Source organism: Pelmatolapia mariae, linkage group LG3_W (assembly GCF_036321145.2).
Source record: "Pelmatolapia mariae isolate MD_Pm_ZW linkage group LG3_W, Pm_UMD_F_2, whole genome shotgun sequence".
In the NCBI taxonomy this organism is placed as follows: Eukaryota; Metazoa; Chordata; class Actinopteri; order Cichliformes; family Cichlidae; genus Pelmatolapia; species Pelmatolapia mariae.
The window spans coordinates 82,997,090-83,023,827 of NC_086229.1; the positions used below are offsets into that span (position 1 = coordinate 82,997,090).

Sequence of the window (26,738 nt, forward strand, 5' to 3'; positions counted from 1 at the left end):
CTTAGCACATTGGTCTAAAATGTGTTAGTTATGTTTAACGAAAGGGTTCACAAGCTAAAGCAGTGGAAATGGACAGCAGGACATAAAAATTCTGCTCTAGTCTGAACAGCATCTAAAGACAATTAATGCAGTATCTGTAGAGATATCGAAATGTAAACCAACTGGTGGTGCTTCAATTGGCTTCATCCATATGACTGTGCATCCATTTTCTTCCCCTTTTCCAATTCAGGGTTGCTGAAGCCTATCCCACCTGTCACAGGAGGAGAGGACGGGTATACCCCACACAGGTTGCCAATCTCTTTGCAGAACTAACGCATAGTGTCTTTTCTCCCCTCTTCCTCCCCTCAGCCCAACTGGTGGCAGTAGATGCCATCCATCCCTGAGCCCGGTTCTATCAGAGGTTTCTTCCTGTTAAAAGGGAGTTTTTCCTTCTCAGTGCCAAAAGCTTGCTCAAAGGGGATTGCCTGATTGTTGGTGTTTTCTCTGTATTATTGTAGGGTCTTTACCTTTCAATTTGCCTTGAGTGTTGTTGTGATTTGCCACTATATAAAATAAATTGAGGTGAATTTAACTGAATAGACAACCACTCACACCTATAGGCAATTTAGAACCACAGATAAACTTAAACCCAAGCATCTCTTTGGACTGTGGGAGGAAATCAGAGTACCCAGTGAAAACACACACTGACACAGGGAGAATATGGAAACCAGGACCTTTGTCGATCATTCTTCAAACCATCCATGAGATAAATGATTATCAACAAAGTAATGAACAACATGATGTGTTTTTGATTATGTACTACCATACTAACACCCACTATTCTATGTGTACAAGCGTGTCACTAAGTGTAACTCAATGCTGTGCTTTCAGTTAAAAAGTTAACTGAGAAGCACTCAATTCTTGCTTCCTTTTATCCCCATTACAGGGAAAGGAAGGGCCAATAAAGCAATTTTTAGCTGCTAGAAAGAGAGTTCACCAACACCAGCGATGCTAGTTAGCTGTAGCTAGCTAAAAGTCGTAGATTTATTTCAGCCACTGTAGGTAAAAAAAAAAATCACACATCAGCATGTTGTGGGACGGTTTAGTGTATATTGACTTGAGGTTTTCTCTGTACAAGAATTTAGTATTAAGTTAGGTCAGATGCACAACATGTAAACATCCAGGATGCAGTTGCTGGAGCGACAATCGCACACTGCGTCAAATGTCATTTTAAGTAGGTGCCTGACACGACACGTTCAGCTTTACCCCTTCACCTTTGATTTCACACGGCCCTGTGAAAATGTATGCAGAAGTAAGCTGTAAAGTACTACACAATAGTACAAGTGTCCAAACTGACTGAAACTGCCGTCACCATAAGAATAGCTATGAAGACGGTCCAGTTAATTGCAGGTGATTATTATGTCTGGCTCTATTATCTTGGCTTGATTTTACTGGTGTTTTTGTCTGCATCACCTACAAGCATAATTTGTTGGTACATAAGAGTCCTGTCACTTATGTACCAACAAATCGAGCCAACATGCTCATTAGCACTTTATTACCACTCTAAATAAAAAAGTAAATAAATAAATAAAAACAGGCAACAAAAAGGAACAAAAAAGGGTCCTGGTCAGTTGCTGACACAAATTCTTTTTATTTAAAAATCCAATCAAGGTCACACAGAACATAAGAACATTGTTAGATGAATGTCGGTGCTGAGATGCTCTGTCCTCTGAGCCGGTAATAACAAACGGCAGGTCCAAATTGACACAGCGTTCCATCACCGTTCTGGTAATGCTGTAATTGCGTGCAGTGTGTGCGTGTTTGCAGGGCTACGGGGTTACGGTCGGGGGTGTTGCTGTGTACAGCTGAACCAGAGAATAATTCATCATTTCGTGACATACTGATTAGCCTGCACCTTGAGGCTTGAGTCTTTACTCAGCAGTTTGCAATACTGCATTATGTAAGTAGAAATGTACATACGTGTGAGAAGGATCTGGGTATGTTTGTGAATAAGCAAGCGTAAGACTCTACATTGTTAGTCGCTATTCTGCAAGGAGGAGGAGAAGGCTTGATGGATGATTATTCAGCAAAAAACAAGCAAACATTTTGGTGTAATCTCATGTAATTTCTCCATCTTTAACTCAGTCTCTAATAAATGTGGTCATTACATTATTTCACTAGCCAAGTTGGGCAAACACTTGCCAGCTGCATTGCCATTCTGATTCTACTCTTAGGATTAATGGCAACAATACAAGCACACATGCATCAGTTCTGCTGCATTCACAATTAAACTGAAGCAAGTGACTTTTGTGCAGCTTGCCAGACCTTACTTTTATTCACAGTGAATGCTCTGGTGATTGTGCACGGTCTGATGCAATAGTCTTGTTATATTTCTCCAACGTGAAAGCATGCCAGGAGCAGGGAGAGGCTGTTAATAAACTATTTCTCAGGGTCTGAGGTCCTTACAGTCTGTGAAGTCGAAATAATCAATCCCAGGAGGTCAGACTTGATTTTTTACAAAGGGTACAGTTTCTTACTTGCTGCCAGCTGACTCTTTACAGTAAAGAGCGGAGCAGTGCTGAGACACATCCAGAGCGTGCTCTCGGCTCGAGATAACTCCCGTGACTGGAACGTTGCCAGTTTAAATCTACAGCGCAGCTGAGAAACTCCCTCAACATTTACCCCACACAGGCTTTTGAAAGAAAGACCTTTATCCTGCAGAAGCCCCAGCGGAGCAGCTCAGGTGGCCTGCAGTAGAGGGATGTGATCGTACTGGGCAGCTCCCAGCTGTGAACGTGTCTGACTGTATGAATGTTAAGCAGACCGTGCGCTTTCAGTGAACCGCTGTCCCTGGAGGTTTCTTCAAAAAAAAAAAAAAAAAAAAAAAAAAAGGGGGGCAAAAACAAACTATTTTAGTTATTGCAGAACGTGACAGCTGCTACAAAGGTAAATCTATACAACTGTGAGGTTTATATACAAGTGAAGCTACGCAGATGCTCAGCGGTTAAGACTGTCAACTCAGATATTTGCAAGCACAAGCCCTGAATCCTGATCTTAGCTTGGCCTTTTGAAAATGCAGTTCTTTTAGTTTTTTCCGCCCCTGCTGACTTGAAAATATGAGCGCTGACTGAATAATGACCTTAAAGTTGTTTTCTGAGTTTTGAAAATGCAGAAAAAACATATTCAGAAAACCTGTTTCCACTCATTATTAGCTCCTCTTTCTGCAAGAAACTTACAAATGTGCAGAATACCCTTAAACCATTTGGAAACATGCTTGTTGTCTGTCCTGCTGAATCCTGGTTGAGATGATCAGTTTGTGTTTAATGCAAACCTCGCTTCATGACATTTAACTTTGTTTAACCGAGCAGTGGAAACAGGGAACACAACTGGTCTGTCTCCATAAAAGATGCCATCTAACACAGTGCAAAGTTCTCCTATTTACACATTAAGATATCTACGCTATAGAAGCAGTTATAGGGAAACAGAAACCGTGGAATAATGTGCTGTTGACTAAATATATTAAGGCCTTTATTGGCTTTTAGCTTGCTTACTAACAAGATCTTTAGATGGAAAGACCAATTTATGTCAACATGGGATCTGTGAAATGAAAAAAGGACCTTTACTAATTGAGCAATCAAGAAAGGAATAAAGTAATTCTTAGTTGCACCTCGAGTTTTGATGATTTATTTGCTTCTGTATGGGCTTAATTACAAAATTTAACTTCTTTCTACCCCCGCATGCATCGTGGGAGATTTTAAGACTACAGACAGCTTGTGTTTGCCAGTGTTAATATGATTAAAAAAAAGATTTGTGGCCTCTCATTTGAAAGCCTATTTGCCTAATGAAAAGCACTTCGCGTGCATTTTCAGCCCCTCTCCCAATATCTTTTTACCATTCCCTTGTCCTGAAAACGACTGCAAACACGAACAAAACATCGATATCTGTATTGACAGCCTGTCGGGCACCGCCGGCGCAGGCATTCTGTAAGTAATCAGGCTCTGAGACGGCTCCGTGGAATATAAATCACATCGACAGGCAAACAGCACCCGACATGCCAACCCTGACATCTGTATAATCTCACCGTCGCGATAATCAATATCATGTCAGCTGCGTTTGGAGATGCAGAGCGAGGGGAAATCTGAGTCGCCAGTGTTTAGCGAGGCATGTAAACTGTTACGTCGGGCGTGAGGTTCACCATCCCCCCAACCCAAATGAAAACCCAGCTCCCAGGTGCTTTTGAAACAGCACAGCCAGAGACAGTCAACAGACGCTAACACCTCCATCTAAACACTCATCTCAGGTCGGGTCAGGTCAGCTTTTTCCTGCTACTGACTAAAGCGCATTATCGCCTCTCTATTTACTTGCTGCCCCTCTGAATATGCACCCACCTTTGATTGATTATTCTAATTACAGGTTAAGGTGTATTTACTGAGCAGCTTATGGGGTGGATGTGCTGTTCTTCGGTTTGAAGTGCTTACCATAGTGCTCGACTTTATTTAATGAGACAGCTTCAGTAGGTCTAAACTGAACGCTTTCTTTTCTGATTCTGCGCTTGCCGAACTTCCCCGCTCAGTTTTCCTCAAGAGCAAAGTGAAATGCATGCACATGAAAACAACAGAGGCTTCTAAGGTCTGAAATACAGAAATTCTCTTGCCTCTCAAATGTTTTGACACAGTTTTGCAGCTCAAGACACTCCTCGATCCCATCACAAGCTCACGCATACTTCTGTGACATTTCCTTTGCTACGCATTAATTAGACCGTCTTTTTGTGCTTCCCACTCCTGTTTTGGTATAATGATTACCTCAGTTAACTTCAAAACTTTTCAAATTGCAGTCTTAGAAAGTTTCAGAGAACTTCAAGCAAACTGAGAGTGAATCTAATGAGTCGAGGGAAGCTGAAAAGGTGAGACTGATTGAAAATACATCAGCAAGGTTTATTATAGTCTATCAGTGAGCAAGCTTTAACTTGTTGTGTCTGCCAACCTGCACCTCCCTCCACCACCCCGCCAACCTCCAAATTAGTGTCTTACCCTCTGAGAAGCTGATGAGCCCCAGAAGGTGCAGGAGCTTGATGGAGGCAAACACCAACACCACGATGCCCACCGTCTGTAGCCCCTCAGTTTCCCAGATCGCGTTCAGCATCACTCCCCCTTCTGCCCACTCCCCACCACCATACCCGGACCCGAACCCGGAGCCCGAGCCAGCTTCTTCTACTTCCGGGCCGTCGCCGGGACCAGGACCACCGCTCCCACCTGGCCCCGCACTCCAGTTCCCCTGCACCAACTCCAGCGCTACGCCGGCCCAAGCGCACGGGCCGGGCGCCCCCTGGCACCCGCCTTCTGCTCGCTTGTTCTCTAAATCCACTCTGGGTAAGGTTAAAATTGGAGATTAACAATCAGCAAGACTTGTCCTCAGGTTTGTGAGAAGCCTGAAGTCATTAAGGATGTTTCTGATTTCGAGAAGTCACTGAGAATTCAGGACGATCCTCTTCCTCTTTATTTCCTTCCCTCACAAACGAGGAGACGCTTGAAAGCCGGCAGAGCAAACTCTGCTGTTCTCTGACAGTTTGGAGCTCTCGCTCACTCTTTCAGGCGCACCGACTGCCTCGCTGCAATGTAAGGGAGGGAACAGGAAAGGGGACGGATATGAGTGAGGGAGGGGAGATGGGACGGAGGCTGTGGGGAGGTGTGGTCCTAGAAGGTGCACAACCGAGCGGGAGCTACACATGTTCAAATTAACTTTAATCACAGGAGCGGCACAGCAAGCGTAACTGAATTCTGTCTGCTGGATAATTATACCATTAAATCAAGAAAACTGCATAATTCTGTGGTTATAGGGAAGACTAATCTTGGAGATGGGAGGCAAAAAAAAAATTAAATTGCAAAAAGCCGTACAGAGAGATCAAACTAACTTTCTAGCAAGGCAAGACAAAATAAATATCTCGTGGTTCAAAAGGAAGGAAAAAGAGAAAAACCTGATAGCGTTCACTAGATAATCACCTACTTCAGGAGTAAAGAAAGCAAGAGCATTTCTAACAGATCGCACAACTTTATTTAACTTAATCGCTTGTTTTTGAATCACATTTGATTCCGATGAGATGTGGCGAACCGATAAAGAAAACTAGAGCGACAGAGACCGTGTGTGTCCAAGAGAGAGGCTGATGCGTGCAGTCAGCGTTTGGAGCAAATGAGTGAAGACACCACCATCTACTGGTCTGTGTGGACTGTAATTATCATACAGCACAGCATTCAATATTTATCCTATTTTAACCAAAGAAAGAAAATTACTCCCATTTTATTTTGAAAATAATAAGCTTTCATCTTTCAGGAAATCAATGCTTTAACTCCAATAACTACAAGTTCTAAACAAGTAGAAAAGCCACACTGAAAGCCTGTGCATTTCTGTTAGTTATTTGCGACTGCAAACACAATTTCACTGCACTCTACTTGATTATTTTGACTCAGAATGTCCCTCTGCCGTGTTTCCTGAGCTGTAAATCAATTTAGAGTAAAGTCCGCCATATATCACTGATGTAAATGCACAAAGCCAACTTAATTACAATCATCACGGCAGGATATTATTTTGGCACTGTGAAAGAAACCGTGTCTCACCGCTTACTCAATTGCTCTATGATAAATATCCAGTGTGACGCAGTGCTCTTTTCCAGTGATGGAAAAACGCGCACTCATCCATTTACATGCGGTCCATCTGCTGCTGCTTTTTCTTCAGCAACACAGAATGGAAAATAGGGGATGTAATTCCATGTTTTTTTTTTAAATTCTCTGAATAATTTAGCATGATGCTATTTGAAAAAGAAAATAATATTCAGCAGACATCCTGCTTAACCTGAATAGCCCAGAGCATTTTTAAAAAGTCATTGGTATGGGAGACTTGTCCTTGCAAAGTGAGACATTTGATGAGGACTGAACTCAAGGATTATTTTGTATGCAATAATTTTAAAAATGTGTATTTATTTGTATATTTGTATTTGCACTGTTCTGAAAACTGAGTTAGAGCAAAAAGTGCATCCTTAGGCAGTATAATAAAGCATGTATTCTGTAATTACCTCGTGCAAAAGAGTCTATTTTTCTTCTCCAAACATTTAATGGCTGCAAATATCTCAGTTACTTTGTGTCTGGATCAGCTTTCCATGCTTTTTTTTAAAGGAAGATTTGTTTTCCTAAGTAACATATTCAATCATTGGCTTTTATCTGCGTTATACTTAAATACATCTATAACAGACACTAAAAGAACAGTCAGATGCCATTATTGCACTACACAGCTTAGATTATCGCAGATAAAATAACTGTTGTTGTCAAATCTAGATGCCAGCAGTTTATCCCATAGTCTACAATCTATACATATATTTTTACTCTGAATTTGTTGTGTCCAAATCACAGGTGAGAGGATAGCAGACCAGTTTAGTCCAGTGTTTTAAGTCGTATTTTCACACCAACTGTTTATGTTGGTTTAAGCTGAAGAACCTCCAGTCATCCCACTCCACAGAATCTCTCAGCTATACTAAATCCCCACGTTAAATCCCCCACATCAGTGAGTAACGTCATTGTTTGCATTCATCCGTTCTGGTTGACTTTCATTGCTCTGAACTGCTCTTTTTGGATTTGGAGCTCATTAAATTATGAGGAGAAGTTAATTTCACTGAAATGCTGTCACATTTTCAAAGTATACACATTGTCAGTGCTTTAAAAACTGCATTTGTGTAGTGTACAAGGGCAAAATATGATATATACACACAAACAAACAAAAATGAATGACAACAACTCAATGAATTTAGGCATTTAAACACGGTCAAGCTGACCCCCTGAAATTCAAACTGAGCCAATTCTGAGCATCAGAATTGGGAAGAAAGGTCATTTAAGAGATTCTGAATGTGGCATGGTTGTTGCTGTCAGACTGGCTGGTCTGAGTATTTCAGAATGGGATTCTAATGGGATTTTCCCACAAAACCACCTCAATCAACATATTTCCAATGTTAGTTCAGCATATTAAGCCAATCAAAGTCAACAATACACGTTTATGTGGAAGAATTACAGGTTCAGATCAGATTGTATTAGTATCACTATTTTTCAGCTTTCACATACAATCTTCAGTGTCTCCTGACAACTCACAGCAGAGCTGCCAACATGTGGGCACTGGCACTGCCTCAGTGAAGCCACAGCCACATCACAAGGCATTCACTGGGCCAACAGAGGCTTCACTATCCCCCTTTTCCAAAATCATGGATTGGCTTTCCAAACACTTCCCAGAGGACCAATAGTTGATGAAACAAGTAGGAATAACTGTCCAATCATAACTTCTCTCCAGCATACAGATACCATCTTAAAACCATAAATTACTAAAGCTGTGAGGGCGGAGGTGAGACAAGTGAGAAAAGTAGGAGTGGGGATTTTGTGGCAGTAAGCATTCACTCAGCTATTATCTGAGCCATGATTCTATCAACAGTGCTGACAGATAAATATTACACTCCACATCTTGCTCAATTAATGTCACACAAATTCTGGACAATCACCACTCTAAAAACTATTACAGGATGGCAGGTCTGACAGATAGAAAACCTGAAAATTCTGCGTTTATAGACCTGACAAGAACATTTATCTTCGCGAGACTGAGATTACAAAATGATTTTATTTCGATATTGGAGAAGAAAATGGAAGCTGTGGAAAGCTGACACTGCTATCATTTGAAACAAAGGCCTGAGGGTAAAACACAGCTCCCTGAATGAGGCTCTATAGAGCTGCTCACAACACTAATGATTCAATAACCTGTTTGAAAGCACTGAAATGTTATTCAAGGAATATTACATTAAAGACCAATAAAGATGCCAGCTGCCTCAATCAGACATAAAAATATGAAATTATCTCAAGGAATAAGAAGCCTTTCAGCTGTAACGTGAAAGGCTTTCTATTAATGTCATCGGGACTATTTAAAAGTCTTGAGCCAACCCTCATTTCTTTCTGTGTTTAAAAACTGCATTCTGTGAAATAGGCGGGGCAGTTTATTGCAAACATACATGGGAATACAATATATGAGGACAAAACAGAATTTGTACATTTCTAACGAACTTGAAAGTCAATATTTGGTATCATATATTAATATTAATTCACATTTGACCACCTTTATTCTCAACAAGCTTCCTTGTAATTTCTTTAAGTCATCTTCAGGAATAGTTCTCCAGGCTTCTTGAATGACAAGCTCCTCTTTGCCTGTTGGCTGCCTTTGATTCTGTTCTCTGTCAAGATGATCCAACACTACTTCAATAAAGTTGGGGAGGCCAATCCATGACTGATAGGGTTCCACTGTGTGGGTTTTCTATTCAGGTATGCTTTTACTGCACTGGCAGTGTGTTTGGGATGAGTGATCCATCTACCCTCATCCATTCGCTTCCGCTTATCCTTCTCAGGGTCGCAGGGGGCACTGGAGCCTATCCCAGCTGTAGGGCGAGAGGCGGGGTACACCCTGGACAGGTCGCCAGTCTGTCGCAGGGCTAACACACAGAGACAGACAACCATTCGCGCTCACATTCACACCTATGGGCAATTTGGATTAATCAATTAACCTTGATTAATCCGGAGCCAGAGTACCCGGAGAGAACCCACGCAAACACGGGGAGAACATGCAAACTCCACACAGAAAGACAGGCCGGGGCCTGATGGTGGAATTGAACTCAGGACCTTCTTGCTGTGCGGCAACAGTGCTAACCACCGTGCTGGATGAGCGATGAAAAATTAAATTGCTGTCAATCAGATGCTTTCCAGATAGTATGGTGAATGGTTCCATTGGGTTTTATTTTTTTATCTGGGTACTGTATTACTGTAATGGCAGTGTGTTTGGAATCACTGTCATGCTGAAAAATGAGACCATTGCCAGTCAGATGCATTCCAGATAGTATTGCATGGTGATGGCTGGAATTGAGTTTCAACCCATAACAGAGCCCCCACTGTGTTTTACAGATGGCTGTACACACTCATTGCTATACCTCTGTGCTGACCTCCTCTGTACATACTGACAGCAATTCAAACCAAACATTTCCAAATTCAATAGACTGCTCCATAAGGCCTGCTACCACTGATTTTCAGTCCATTTCTTCTGTAATCTAGCAAACTTCATCTTTTTCTCCCTGCTTTCCTTGGCCACCATGAACAGTAGACGGAAGAGCTGATAGGCCAGATGTAACGCAATAAGCTTTGTGTTATTGCAGCAGGTTCTTTCCTGAGTTGTCTGTTATGTGCAGACACAACACTGGTCCATCCTTAGAGTTAGGTTTTTGTGTTTGAATGATACACAGGTCAGTGTCAACTGACTTAAAAAAGAAAGCCTAGAGAATTATTGCTTGACTTTAAAAAACAAACAAAAAAACCCCCCAAGTTAGCTCCTTGGAAACAAAGTATAAAGCTCAAGACTTTAGCACAGCACTGTATGTATAATGACAAACAGCATTTGAAAACTGTGCACATCTAAAGATGTCTCCTTTTTTCCCTCTGTTGAGCCACAGATACCAAGGGAATGTGTGTTTTTGAGAAAGACTATGGCAAAAAAAACCAAAATATTATTTCCTGTGATGTAGTTTGGCACAAAGGAGGTGTGCAATAATTTCTCTAAATCAGTTCACATTAAAGGCTTTTAATTTGGTAGTTTCTAGTTATTCCTTCTACTAATTTTTGAGAACCATACAAGAGACATGTGCTTGATGACAGCTTGCACCAACCAAATCACCACATTCATCATTCCTTCACTGAGAGCTTTCACAAAGACCTTGTCCAACCTCTATAACCTTTGTTAGATAGCATCTTTGAAAAGAAACAAGTCTGAAATGTCAAGCTGCACTCAGGTCTGGAGATTTGCCATGTCCAAATTTCTTATCTGCGATCAGGCAGGACAAGTCTGAGTGACAAACATGCAGTCCTTTTTGTTCATTTGCCGCTGTAGACTGATGGACACTGATCTTGGAACAGATTACATATTTTTCTCACTCACTCGCTGCCCACACGTCTCGTCACTTTTCATGCTCAGTATTCATAAGGGGAGGATCTTATCACGTTTGGTCTGGGCAGAGTGGACGCGAAGGACAGGATCGACAGTACAGGTCACTGAAAAAGTCTCGCAAGCTTAAAGTGTTTCCTGTGTACATGAAACTTATGCAACAGCAAAATGGACTAAAACTAAACAGTAGCCTATGTGAGGTTTTTTTCTTAAAAGATTTTACCCTTTTTTCCCCGCACAGTCACTGCATATGCATGCCAAACAGGCCCCCAAGAACAAAATTCCCATTAAAAACTGGACACGTGTTATCTTTCTTAAGCACACGGTGAGCCTCGGTGAAAATACAAGACCAACAGCAGAGAAACTGGCTTCGACGTAACCGTCATCAATCAAAGCTACACCGATCGGTGGATGGGCAAAGAGGCGAAGATGAGATTGTCCCGCTGTTTACAGATCAGCTTAGAGAACAAGTGGGTGATATAATTAGGTGACACCTGCAGTGATTTGCTCAGGCATGCAGAGCAGCGTTAGTGTTTGGGTTATGTGTTCCAAGCCACATTAAAATGAGGCTGTCATATTTACAGAGGCAGCGCCTGTGAAAGGGTAGACAATTATGAGCCGTGAACCAGGGAAACCCTCAGTGAAGCAGCTTGTGCAATCAACCATGGAGTGCCGTGGGGTGACTGATATTGAGGACTTACTTTGTAGACAGCACACTCTGCAAGGTGCGTGCGCATGCATACATTTATAGGAATTTGCAATATTTAACCCTTTCAACCTCTGCATACACATTATAACTGTAGGAAAGACAAAAATGACTGTTTCAGACTATAAATAGGAAGTGACAATTCATTCTGTCTACTGAGTATAATCCAGGACTCAAATAAATGTGTATTTATGTGATATTCAGCAATTTACCTAGTAGTTTTTTATATTCTAGTAAGTGGTCAGTATGTTATTCAAAATTGTGTAGTTAGTGCATGAATAGTGTACAGAATTTCACACTACAGTACTGTGCAAAACTCTTGAGCCACCCCTCATTTCTTTATATTTTGCTTTCTTTTTTAGAGTGCTTGACCAATAGTTCTCCAGGCTCCAGGCCCTTCACTTGATCCAGCTGCAGGTCACTGAAGCCTCATTAGAAATTCTTTCAGTGGAGGCGTGCATGTCAAGAAGCCATTCTTAAGAAAGCAATACATGGAAAATTGCTGAGGTATGCCAGATTACACAAGAACTGGACTGAAAATCAGTGGGAACAGATCTTTGTTGTCAATGCATCAATAAGAGTTCAAAACAGAAGTACAGCAGTGAGTGTCTGCAGCCATCTGTAAAACACGGTGGAGACACTGTCGTGGTTTCTGGCTCTATTTCAGTCAGTGTTGTTGGACAAAATTGATGAAGTTTTGAATGTAGAAAAGTACCATAGATTTTGATCCACCATGCAATACTATCTGGAAAGTGCCTGATTGGCAACATCTTCATTTGTCAGCATGACGATTATTCCAAACACACTGCCAAAGCAGTAAAAGCATACCTGGTTAGAAAAACACACAATGGAACACTATCAGTCATGGATTGGCCTCCCCAGAGCCCGGACTTCAGCATTAGTGAGGCAGTGTGGGATCATCTTGACAGAAAAAAAGGCAGCCAACATCAAAAGAATAGCTTTGAGTGTCCTTCAAGAAGACTGGAGAACTATTCCTGGAGACTATTAAATCTCTAATCTAATAAAATCTTGTCTTTATAGGAGAAAGAGTTAAAGAATCCACAAGAAACCTTGTATAGGAGGGTTCAGACAATGTTGTAGAATAGAGGTGGTCATACCAAAAATTGAATTTCAAGCTCATAAAAATTGAACAACTTTGTTTTAACTTATATATAGTATCTCCATTTTTAATTTGCAAATTTCAGTAAATCGATGCACCAATTTTCCGAGCAAGATATGAAGAAATGGGGGTGGGGGGGACAAAAGAGTTTTTGCACAATACTGTATGCTCACATCTACCTAAAGGAAATGCAAAAAATGAATACTCTGGGATCTGATGCATTTCCTATGGGCTGTAGTTTGTTTTTTGATCTGGACCTTATTACTTGTTTTATGTCTTTTTGTAAATGTCAAGTTAAAAATCCTCAACAACTGATGTAATATGAATGTAGTAACATTGTTCTATTTTAGAGATGGTATTTTGGCACTTCACATGTTTGAGCTTTTTATTTAGAAAGAAATGCAGAGCTGCGATGTTTATCATCATTCTGAGTTGTTGGGTGGTGGCAAAAATACATCTGTGTATGTGGAGACACCATCAATCTACCTCGCCTTTTTTTTACTACTGGAGGTATGTGAGTTGGGCTCTTTGGTTATTTTCTGAAATATGGGTGTGTGGCCTCAGCGACATTCACAGGAAATGCGTTTTCCGCTACCCACTACATCTGCTCCGCTATGGCGATGCCTCATCATTCAAGGTTGGATGGGTAGTAAACACATACGCGCATCCTCCCCCATTTTCCCACCTGAATCAGTTCTGTCCAGTCCAATTCACCAACTCTGAAAGTTACAAACATGCCCCAGGAATACCTTACTTTTAAAGGTAATGAGCCAATTCAGGAAGCAAACCTTACTTGTTATTGTTTTTTGTTAGTCTGATGTAACAAAGAACGCTTTCCTGCATTTTAGAGGATTGCATGTTTCACCGTGTTTCCATGAAAAAGAACGAAAAAATGCTAATTCTATCCATAGCATGGTGTCAAATAAGGAAGAAGGGGAGAAAGACCTACAAATTGCTCAAATACTTGACCAACCAGATCATGAAGGGTGCCAAAATTTACCTCCAAGAAACAAAAGCACAATAAAAGAAAAGGCAACATGTTGAGTGATGGGTCGGAAATTCCCTTTGGAGGCAATAAGCCTATAAATGAAAGACATTCATTTTCTCAACAAAACGGCAGCCATCTCCCACTACAGCAGAACCACTAGATCTTTATCAAACTCCCAATTCATTCCACATGATTAGTTGTAGTGAAGGGAAAGGTCAAAGGCATTGTCTGCAGGTGGACAGTAATACAAAGATCCGGACAGCGTGCTACAGGAGATAACATTGAACTCCTCCTTTCTGTGCCTCTGCAATATTAGCTCCTCCGCGGCTATCTGTCGGCTCACGGTGGACAACACGTGAGGCCAAAGAGCAGGACTCGAGTTGTCTTTGCACAGCCAGCCTGTCATCTGATTTATGATGCACCATCCTTTCAGCAGCAGCAAAGTGCCAGTCAAGCTGAGCTTCGAGTGCAAAGGTCAATGGAGAACATGCATTAGCAGGAACAGTAAAAAGAGACCAAGGGTGGCATAAAATGGCAGACAGAATACGGGACGGCTGGAGCCACTGTCCAAAGGATGAGATATGACGAGCACAGTTCAGCAGAAAGAAAAGGATGCTGAGAGGAAATCGATATAGAAGGCTGTTCCTAAAAGGAATCATCAACGTGGGTATAAATTTATTTAGCAGAATGTGGAAAAGTGATGAGTAGTGCATGAGCTATTGTGTCAAAGCACTGCAAATACTAAACTTTCTGGGTTATAGAGAGCATGCATTGTGTTGAAGCTATTAAGCGCCAAATCAAATATTTATCGTACTGCTGAGTTTGCTACTCAAACAGACACTGATTTGATGGATCGTATCAAAGGAAAAACACAAGAACCCAGTTTATATTCAACAGCAAGACAGAATGAGGAGACTGGGCTACTGAATTTCAGGTTAATGCTTATATTTCCTCCTCTTCTTTCAGTCGTGTAAACTTAACTGGCTGACACTCCGGGACGTATTCCCGTGTTTGCTTCAAAGTGTAACTTCATTCACCTGTAATTAGAAATAAACTCTGATAAATGAGTCCCAATAAATCTCATATCCTGCGTTGTGAGTTCGGTAGTGACAACTCTGGCTAGGGATGCTTAAAACCATCTTTGCACTGCTGCATGCTGCAGGGCATGCATGCTTGATCATATTCCTGATTCTCCAATTAGGAAAAAACAAATACAAACAATTTACTTTTGCCCTGAAAGCCAGGATAAATAATTATGCCATAAAGTATCTAATGAAAAAATATCTGTATTAAATAAACATATCCACTTAATATTCCAAGCAAGGGGATCTCCTGAGGCGACGTTTGGTTGAGGTGTTAATAATCTCGCACTGCTAAATATTCTGGTATTCAATACAGCTTCATTTCTAGTTAATTGTGTCGAGACATCCCCTGCCATAACAGTATTAAATGTGAGGAAATAATTTATGAAAACTGTTTGGTCCACAGATCTATGAAGCGAATCAGATATCATTTAACAGCGGAGCATCCAGTAGAATAATGTTTTATCGAACCCAGAGATACACTTACAAATCAAAAAAATGTTCATCGTGCATAGTGAGCGATTTAATATCACGGGCGAACATGAACCGGAGTTCATTGCTGAAGAATTTCCTGCTAACAGTGGGCTGTCACAGTGGCACAACAATAAATAGCACCACAAGCAGGTACTGCGTTATATTAGGAGGTGGTAAAATTATGTGAGAATGCACAAACTGCGAAAACTGCCACAACAACAACATGAAAGTGCAGTTAGTCTGCATTTTTCATGAGCTTATTCTTCATTTCTGGGAATAAAAAGTCTACATAATCAACAAGACCACTATATCTGCTATATTTTGGTAAAACCATAATCTGAGTGAGCACTATAATCTTGTTACAGTATACTGCAACCAAATTTTTCTTAACTTGCTTTAATTTCTTATTATAAAATAATTGTGCCAATCTGTTAGCAGAATGACTTTTTTGTATTAGGGAATAAAACTTGATTTAGCTTTAACATTTATCATGGGGCTTTTATCAATGCCTGAAGGCAAGCATGTAATGATTGCACTGAATATAATCCCCTTCATACAGTTCTACACTGTGCACAGTCCACTATAATTTATTAACATTTCAGTGTGATAATGAGCTTTTCCCCATGTTGTTGTTGGAATCAATTCATAATTTTACAAAACATGAGCATAAACTCAGACTATTTCCCACAACGTCTCCCTCTCCTTACCCCAAACCCCCGCAGATGGCTGCCCCTCCATAATCCTGGTCCTGCTGGAGGTTTCTTCCTGTTAAAAGGGAGTTTTTCCGTCCTCCCGTTGCCAAGTGCTTGCTCATAGGGAGTAGTCTGATTGTTGGCGTTATGCATCTGTTATTAAAGGGTCGTTATCTTACAATGTAAAGCACTTTGAGACAACTGTTGTTGTAATTTGACGCTATATACAAACAACTGAATTGAATGAACCAAAAGCAAAACCCAAACACAGAACAAACAGATATAAACATTCAAACACAAATGTGTGAAACGAGGAGCTAGGGTGGAGGTGGGTTGCAAAGAGGCTTGCAGATGCACAGTGAGATTTACCAACTGGATGAGTAAAGGTTCTATGTTCTAAAACTTCTAAGTAAAAGGAAGGAGAGGTGATTTCTAAATGTTCTGCGTGCACCAAAAAGGCTTAACTCTACTTTTCCTTAATATGTGAGCAGGTTGTGAACAGGTTCCAAAACCAAAGACCAAGCTTAAGGCTTTTAGTTGGAAAAAGTAGATTTTCAAGAGGAACATGAGATTATACTTTGTTTCCCAGAATTTGTTTCCCATACAAATTCCAGCACTTAGAAGCATTTGTTTCTACATACAGCTCAGCTCCAAAAAAGGCTTAAACCTCATCTTCCCTTTTACAAATGTGCCTGCAGGATGATCCCCAAAACAAATGAAAGCATCATACATTCATGATTTTCCGAATCAATCATTAGTAGCTCTCTCATTGCAGAGATTGATGACAGAGTAAAACTGAAGCCTGTGGAATCATCCCTAACAGAGTTTAATTCAGCAGAAAGCCACAAGGCACAACAATATTTCTCTGATACCTGTCTGAGGCTCCGGGCTATTATCAAAAATTATAATAAATTGCAGATTTTTTAATATTCCTTCACTGAATAATATAGAACTAGATTTGTGAAAAATATGTCGAGAAAGTAAGATGAAGGCAATAAGGAGCACATTACTCATGCTATGAATGGGGACTAAACATTTTTTTTAAAAGACAGAGAAATCTTACATATTCCACTTTATTTAATGTGCTCTATACAAACATGAGCCTCCCTTCGCTTTGTGCCCACATTTTAAAAGTTAATAACTGTCATGTGCTGTTCTAACAATATTTAAATGCTTTATATTTTGTTTAAAACTCACACTGTAGTATGCTACTTTAGGTTTTACATTTGGTTTCAATTTGAGTTTAAGTGCCCTCCTGGTGTTTCATTTTCTATCTACAGAGCTTTATTACTGCACCCACTTACAACATTACTTGCATTTATATGGTTGCACTGCACTTTGTTAGGTTGGTGTGCAGGTGCAAGATAAGAAAATTTATGTTCTTCTTACCAATTACTGCCCATTGAATCACACAGCTGGAACTGTTGGAAAACTGAATCCGCCTGATAGATACTGGTTTGGTTTTACTAGAGAACCTGGCTTTGCCTCTAGCTTCCAATCCTGGACTCATTAGTACTGAGTGATGAGGCTGACTGTTAACTCTGGTTCCCTCTGGTGGCACATCTGCTAAACATGCACGTCAAAGAGAAAATTTTTACATAGGTTCAACTGTAAAACCATATTAAAAATGTGAGCTTATCGCAGAGAACAGTTATGGGCTTTTTAATGGACTGTAACTACTCACAGTGGTGTAAACATACAAATAATGTACAATAATAACTGTTCTCTGTGTTTATTATGTTGACAGATTCTCTGGTACACAAAACCATTGTAATACACTCTTTTATTATCCACAAAAGCTGCACAATGTAATAAAAACACACATAAACAAAACGCATTATATCTAAAAGCCATGTCATGGCAGCTTGAATGCCAGTGATTAAGCATCTTTATGTATTTTTTTCCAAACACAGTACTGTGTTTGTTCAACTCCAAGAAATCATGTTTTATAATGCAGCCAAGCACATTAGAGCACTCGCTTAGCAAATATTATTAGGATGCAAATACATGTCCTCTCCATTATTCATTCACTATAGACCAGAGTAGGTAGGTAGATAGGTAGGTAGATAGGTAGATAGGTAGATAGATAGATAGATAGATCAGCATAAAGTTAAAGGAAAAAAAATGAATGTGCAAAAACAGAATTCAAGCAAGTAGCATTAATAAATAACATGTGCACTTTTGTTCTTCTTTTAGCTGCTGCCTTCAGGGGTCGCTACAGCGCCTATCTGCACCATTCACCCTATCTCTAGCATCCTCCTCTGTCACACCAACCCTCTCCATGTCCTCCTTCACTACATCCCTGTGGTCTTCCTCTTTTCCTCATAACTGTTGAACCTACTGTTCAATATCCTTTGAACAGTATACCCACTATCACTCCTCTGTACATGTCCAAACTAACTCAGTCTTGCCTCTCGAACTTTGTCTCCAAACTGCTCAACCTGAGCTGTTCCTCTGATAAACTCGTTTCAAATCCTGTCCATCCTGGTCACTGTCAATGAAAACCTTAACATCTTCAGCTCTGCTTCCGTCTTTTTTTCTGTGCCGCTGTCTCCAAATCATACATCATACAGCTTTCTGTGACTTTCTGTTTCTTGTGCATCATTAGTTACTCTGGATGGTTGATGCCAGGTATTTAAACTCATCTACCTTCACCAGCCCTTCCTGTCTCCCTCTTATTCACACATGTATTCTCTCTTGCTTCAATAAACATCATGTACACTGTAAGTCTTATCATCTTGGGACACAGTCTACCAACCCAGTAACCCACAGCAGGTGAGACCTGTGGCATGAGGGGTGCACTGTGTTCAATGAAGGTGAGAGCATACATTATTCCATCCAACACATGAAAATAATTTGTCCTCCTGAAGTCTAGAGTCTAATTTACACATGGTAATGGCTATGGCAGCATGTACTGGCAGTGTGTTTACAGAGTCACAGCTGATGAAAGCCACACCTTCAGCAGCAGCCATGTAAATGGCTGCCCTTGTCAGCTGTCACGTCCCACTGCACTGGTGACACACCGCTGTCACTCACTGTCACACCACTGAAGAGAGGCACAGAGACTGAAAAGAGCCATTTGGGTCTGGCTGTGTTGCAAGTCTATTTTTATCCAAAAACCATCAAGTGGGAGAGTGCCACAGAGTAATAATCAGCTCTACAAATTCCTGTTATATTTCCTGGTTTATTGTTGGCTTGGTTTTGGAGAGAGCATGTCAAGTTAAAAAAAAATCCAGTCCTTTGTTTTGGTTGGACCTTTGAAAAGGCACTCATACGGGACACTTCTTTGCTTTTATGACAATATTTTTACAGAGAAGACTTTTAGTAGAGGGTGTATGGAATCATCCGATTTCAAAGTGCTTTAATTTAGCAGCTGTTGAAGGGTAAGTAGTATTACAAGAGCAGCAGCTGCAGTAAGCGTGGACACAAAAATATGGGATGAGTTTGACTATCTACCTGCTGATTTTAAAGTTATTTTAAAGTCATATCCCTGAATTTGATTTTTGGTGACATAAATCATCTCCATGTTTCTTCAACAAACCTAAAAATACATTCTTTCTTCTGATTGGTTGAGTTCGCTATCGACCACAAACAAACTGCATGGGACATAAATGGGATTTTCTCACAGTCCCACGTGTGAATGTGACTGTTGCTGTTGGCGTGCTTCAAGCGGGTGTTCGTGTCATGAAAAACATGGAGGGAACATTAAAAGTAAAAGTGGAACGAGCAAGTACTTTTAATTCTGAATTGGCAAACGTTGGCAAACATTGGTCCAACACTGGCAACCGACTGCTTTTATTCTGGCTGGTCTGAAGATGTTTGCCTTTCGCAGCCATAAGGCAAACAGCTTGGCAGCCTGTACAGTAAGTGGAGCTTATAAACAACAGGTGGTCTTCTGTGCCGGAGAGACCCAGCTCCTCAATATTAGATTCACACTTTGGTGGGAAAGATTCAGCATGGCACCTTGACAAATCTCCAGTGGGCGAGGGTTCAATCATTGTTCCCTCCTAAGCCAGGAGAAAGCGAACACCAAAAACAAAATGAATCATGAAGCAAAGGCATCTTTGAGAGTAGCCGCAACCAACAAGAAAAATTCAGCTGAACATAAATCACTGCTTTTCTACTTCAGTACCTGAATTAGTGAAAACTTTTCATCCTTAAAATGACAAAGAACAGGATTTCACCTGGATTTGAACCCTTTACGTTTCCAGCTAATGAGAGAAAAGCAAATGTCACTGTGGCAGTTTAAAGCCCCAACTATAAATTCCAGGTTCTCAGCACCAGAATGAAATCCAGTCCTCATCATCATCTCTCTCTCTCTTTGTCTCTCATTTGGATAAATAAGTTAAACGACCCACAGATGATGCAAGCTTTCACGCCCAATTAAATTTCATTTCAATTTAATAAACAAACCATCAAAGTGGAGGCGCAAATGTCAAGAACCTGCAAAGACTACCGGGTGTAAAATGAAATCCTAAAATTACATTGAGACGCAATGAAAAGGAATACAGTCAAATTATAATATTTGGCTGTGTGTGATGTATGAGTCATCACGACTGTTAAACCAATTAGCGGCAAAGTCAGGTGACTCAGAGAGATGCAACATATTCAATTAAAATAGCTTGAAGAGCGGACGCAGAGGCTGTCGAGGACTTCCGTTTGACGAGCAACAGACAACAAAGTTGACCTTATAAAGTCCACAGAACACAATCACACAGCGAGGAGACAGACTTGAAAATGTAACATTCATCTGAGCCTCTAATGCTCACACACAGCCTGTAGCATTAGGTATATTTTCAGGACATTTGCAAAAGGAGTCAGACTTGTATTGTATATTGCTCAGTGTCCACTATCACACGTTTTAACCATCAAAACACAAACATGTCAACATTTTTATAATCTATGTAAGAGGACCTCCACTGTCGCACAGCAGGTAGTCTTACTGTAATGAACTAAACTCTGCTTTTACAAACTTTCAGCAACAAGTGGTTGAATGCTAGGAGAGAAAAGATTTAGATGTTCCCTTACCATCATAGCCAGATTCCAACAAACCAAACTGCTCCAGCACCTTAACAAACAGGACCACAACTACGAGCACGGCGATCATTTCCAGTCCCTCCAAGTTCATAGTCAACATGTCGGACAGGTCATAGGGTGCCCATGGCCAACGATGCAGAGCTCAGTGTTCAGCACTGTCAGCAGGCCATTTAACTCCACTTAAGAGCCCTGCATCTCTGGCTCTGATGAGAAACCGGCACAAGTCAGGGAGGGAGGGGGAGAAGAAGCATGTGGAAAAGAAAGGGGGGGGGGGGATAGAGTGGCAACGCTAAAGATGAGGGGGCGTGAGGAAATGGAAAAAGAGGCAAGGAGGGAAGGGCGAGGAGAAGGGATGAACCTGATCGTTGTGACAAAGATAAATGACAGACAGAAGGGTAAAAGAAAGAGGAGAGACGGTGAGCCACCAGTTGCTGTGGGATGTGAAGCACTGATTAGGTTTAGGTGTGCACACATCAAAAGCGCAGACATTTTTATACATTTTTTCTTGCTAATGCACGAGAGACAATCGTTACCTGTCAACATAATCCTAATTTTACACACAAACACGATGGATGGCTAATTTAATCATTAATACTCATTTCTATAAGCTTCAACAATAGACTACATGCAAAAGAAGGATGTAGGTTGCTTTGCTCTGTTCTGTTTTGAAGGCTCAACTATTTACCAGCTAATGCTAGCTAGCTGGTTATCAGGCTGCAACCATCAACTGTGATGCACATCAATTGTGTTGCACAGACAAATATCAATACTAGTGCAGACCTCGTAAAAGGTTCCAATAACACAAACATGAAGTCAAGAAGCCGCAAATCACTGACTTCAGTGTCTCTGCAGACAGTGACACTGTGACTGACACCCACTCAAAGTGGCCATAACCTAATTCTTACAGTTTGAAATGTTGGGTTACAAAGCAGGTTAACCCCTGCATGTGTTTTCTCACACAGAGTCGCCCGATTGTTGGGGTTTCTCTCCATTATTGTAGTGTCTTTACTAATAAAACACTATGAGGTGACACCGTTGTTGTGATTTGGCACCATTTAAATAAAACTGAATTGAATTAAAAGTTTATTCAGAGTTTTGGGATTTTTTGTGGATTGTTTCTGTTAGTTACTTTCATGCTCTTGTTTTTTTTTTACAAGTTTCTTTAACATGTTTCCCAGCTGTCCCCAGTGTTTCCCCCTCATGCAGAGTTGGTTTGTATATTTGTGTGTGTAACACTTTCATTTGTTGGTTACTTCCTGTTTTGTTTTGCCAGTCATCTGTTTCCTGTGTCTTGTATTTACTCATTATTCTTATTGGTTTCACTTGCTTCTTGTTACCATTCTGTGCCCAGTCACCTGATTAAACCTTTGTGTAAACCATAAATAGTTCTTTGTCTCTGTGGTTGTGTACCTGCCACATGTGTTTGCTCTCCTCGTATGCCTCTGGCTATAGTTTGCTTTTCCATTTTGGACTTTGTTTTTCGCTTTGCCCTTTGGATTTCATGTTTTCCTTTATGGACTTTTGCAACAGCCTAATTAAACGTCTTGCCTTTTGTTAAACCCCGCCTCTGCCTTTTGTGTCTGCGTTTTGGGTCCTCGACTTTTACACAGTCTGCATAATCTGCAGATTGTGACAGAAGGTCTTGACCTTTCTTAAATGCCACTTACGAAAAAGATAGCATGATAGAACGATGAACACGGCCACATTGTGCTTTGCTTTCTAACCCATGCTGCTATCATTTATGCGACTGTCTTTAATAGACCAAACTTCTCTATAAGTATTGAATTTGTGTGATTTTACTCTTTTTTCACTTTCCCTGAACAAATTAATTCAGTAGTTTAATAATTAATTATAAAGGACTATACAAAACACCTGTGTAAATTAGAGGTGATATCAGGGTTAATCAAGGCATTGGCAAATCACAAATACTTGCCACAATCGAGAGAAATGTGATACTGACAAGCTCAACTAATCAAAAGCGGGAAAAGCAGGTTGAAAACTCAAAATCAGCTTAACACAGAGTGATTGTCTGAAAATCATGGCAAATTGCTCTAGTGATTTTCTTGACTGCAAATCACTCAAGTGATGATGTGAAAATATTTCCTGTCTTTTCTTTTTTTCAAACTCTGTTAAGGAACTAATAGCATCATTGATTGAGGCGAGACACCAGAGAAAGGTGGCAGGACGACTGATGAGTGTAAAATGTCAGCTCATGAAAAAAAAACCAACATGTGTCTGACCTCACCGTCACCTAGACTTTAAATAAAGAGCAAAACCATAAGGGACAGATGATAAGCGAGAGGTCAGGGAGAAAGACAACACTGCAGATGAGAGGGCTTTGAGGTTTCTGACTGCGGTTAGCAGTCGATGAGGTCAGAGTAAAGTAATCATCTGGTGTCTCCTGATTCTCTCAGTTCATAGTTGTTGATATCGTTTGTATTGTTTCCCTATTTATCAATATACGATATTACTTATTAATCCAGAAAACAGCCCAATTCCTACGCTAACAGTGAGTGAATTCCACAATTCATAGTGTGACCTGAATGTGTTTTTAAAATAGGTCATGCAAACTTAGGGCATCGAGCTGCTAAAAACTGATGAAAGGAGCATGCAGCTTCTGTCAGATTTCCAAGATGAGCCAAAAAGTGAAATACTTCTTTCCATTCAAAGCAATAGTCACAACTGCCTGGTGCAGAACTGCAGAAATATGATCCTGCCTAGGCACTTTTTGCATGTTTAATTAGGAAAAAAAAAGTGACAATGTAGTGTATAATTAAAAGCTGCTCTACAGATAAGGTCCCTTACACACCCTCTCAGGGATGGGAGTGATCATTTCCACATTTAATCTTCACAGCCCGTTGGCTCAAATGAATTGTTAGGACGCTGTTTTGCCATGGAAACAACCGCTCTCTGCTGCGCATGCTATTGGGCAGCTCGTTTATCCCACTATCACTTACTTTCCTTTATTTGTGGCAGCTGGGTAAGAGCCAAATATAGCTCCCAGGTCTTGTGTGTTTGTGTGAGCATGTATGTGTGTGCACTAGTGTGCTGTCTCTGGACATGAGAGGACTGGTAACTGTGTAGCTCTCAGAGAACAGGGGTTGTAAATGTGAAAGGAAGATGTGACAGAAGCCTCAGTGACAAAAGTTGTACCCCGACATGAAGAAAAAGAAAGTGTTTTAATCTGGAATTCAATAAGATTTTGCCCCTTTTTTTTGTTCTTTCAAATACTAATATCAGACCACAACCTAATCACAAAGATTATGCCTCCACTTCTCAGCATCTCAGCTCTCCAATCACCTCAAAAACTTTGCTCAGGGTGTAATCAAGGCCCTTGGCTAATGGTAATGAAAATAATCAAGGTCTGTGCATGTCATCAGCACACAGTGTGCGGGATCAATCAGTGTATGATTGGTGATGAAGGTAATTGCCACTGCAGAGGATTGTGGTGTGTTGGTTGGAGCATGCACTGTACTGTAGGGGGCAGAGAGCATCTGCAGCACCTGCAAACTGACAAAACCGCTACGGGAGAAATACACGGAGCATCACATGAGCAGTGCATCAGTCTAAAGCCATAAAAAGGCAGTGAGTCGTACCCGCTGGGAATTGTGATAATTATAATTACAACATTACACAAACAGGGAAAAATGATTTAGTGCTGATGTTTGAAAACAAAGCTGAATTCCTTTATGCCTGCGCAGATTCTTCCTGGAAAACAGTCACATGTTATTATTAAAGGAATACTGATTTTATTTTAGTTTATTCCTGGTGTAGTTCAATCTTGACATGTCTCATGTGTGAAAATACCAACGCACATAGGAAATCTTGGGCGTAACAAATAGATATTGATGACTTTTGAATAAAATATATTACAATTCTTAATATATCGCCATACTGCTATATATACACTCCCTAGACACTTTGTTACATCTTGCTAATACCCGATTGGACCTCCTTTTGCTTTCAGAACTAGCTTAATTTTTCATGGCACACATTCAACAAGGTGTTGGAAACATTCCTTGAAGATAGCATCACACAGTTGATGCAGATTTGTCGGCTGCACCTCCATGACGTGAATCTCCTGTTCCTCCACATTCCAAAGGAGCCCTATTGGACTGAGATCTGGTGACTGTGGAGGCCGTTTGAGCACAACTCATTTCAGCTCATGTTCACGAATCCCGTTTGAGATAATATGAACTTTGTGACATGGCGTGTTATCCTGCTGTTAACAGCCATCAGAATGTGGTCACAAAGGCATGGTCATAGTAAGCAATAGTACTCAGGTAGCTGTGGGATTTAAATATGCTTAGTTGGAGTCAAAGTGTGCCTAGAAAATTTCCCCCACACCATTACACCACCATCAACCCGAATCTTTGATACAAGTCAGGATGGACCCATGTGTTCATGCTGTTTACACCTCATTGTGACCCTGCTATTCAAATGTCACAGCAGAAAATCAATACTTATCAGACCAGATTCTTTTATCTTGTATTGTTCAATTATGGCGAGCCTATGTGAAATAAAGCCTTGGTTTCCTGTTAATAGCTAACAGGAGTGCCACTCAGCGTGGTCTCCTGCTGCTGTAGCCATCTGCTTCAAGGCTAGACGTATTGTGTGTTCAGAGATGCTCTTCTGCAGTGGTTGTTTGATTTACTAAATCATTTCTTCTCTGAAATTTCTAACAATCAAAGGCAAATCTATGAGCACAAAGTAGTGCAGATATATCTGAAGAACAAAACAAACTCAATCATTCTGCTTGTGCACATTTGTTCACTAAGACATTAGGCATTCAAATAGTCCAGCTTCTTCCTCTATTTAAGCTAATTTGATCACAACTGTGATCAGTGGACCTGCAGGTATAGGCCCCCTCTTAATGTAAATGCAGCGGGGGGAAGAAACGTGCTTTCCTTACGTTAAATTAAGTTAAAATTGAATTCCCATCTGAAGACAAAGCAGAGCGCTGCAACATGGCATTAAAACAAATTAATGTCTTCCATTTGTTTGGAAAAATTACACAAGAAGGCCCCAGTGGCCTGTAACCTTCAAAGAATATGGTTAATTGCAAACTGATGTGATTTGGATCCCAGTAATGAGATGGGTTGTGCAGTGGGTTTGCAGCCAAAGTTTTAGTCGAAGACATTTTCTTTCTCATGTGTTTCAAAAGAACACAATCAATCAAATCAAATGTCTCTTTTTTTGTTTTGTTTTGTTCTGCCAATATTACTGGCAAATCACGCACTTTTATTCTGGACAGGTCTGAAATGATCAATGAAGCTAATATATAATAAGACATATCAGAATCATCTACCTGAACTGCTTCAACACATGCTTAACATTGATTTGTTTGTGCTCAGTGCTGTTTGGATTTGCACTATTGACCAAGCAGAACTTGGCAAAAGATAAGTTGCCCATATCTGTTGGCATTTTCACTACTTTGAGGTTTTAGCCAATGGCAATCTGACAGGGCCACATTTTAACATTCTGAATCATCACTGAGCTTCTGTTTTTTTCCCTCTTCCATCTTACTGCAAGAAGCTTGTTTGTTTGGACCTGCTGCCATCAGGTGGAAGAAGCAAGAATCAGACGGTCAAAGCCCATTAAAGTGGTAACAATCCAAAGCACAACGAGGCTTTTCCTCCAGACACTGCCATTGCCTCTA

The 26,738-nt window shown here is 40.6% G+C and overlaps 1 protein-coding gene across 4 annotated transcripts in view; it reads right to left on the reverse strand.

Moving 5' to 3' along the window:
* kcnip4a (potassium voltage-gated channel interacting protein 4a) overlaps window positions 1-26,738 on the reverse strand; it is a 130,529-nt gene that overhangs the window by 25,398 nt on the left and 78,393 nt on the right. The window contains exon 1 of one of the 4 annotated variants that reach the window (XM_063470087.1): window positions 5,010-5,579. The exons of the other annotated variants lie outside the window; for them this stretch is intronic. Coding sequence (XP_063326157.1) covers window positions 5,010-5,121 — 112 coding nt within the window. The 5' untranslated portion in view covers window positions 5,122-5,579. Of the gene's footprint in view, window positions 1-5,009; window positions 5,580-26,738 lie in introns of those variants that run through there. 4 annotated transcript variants of the gene reach the window in all.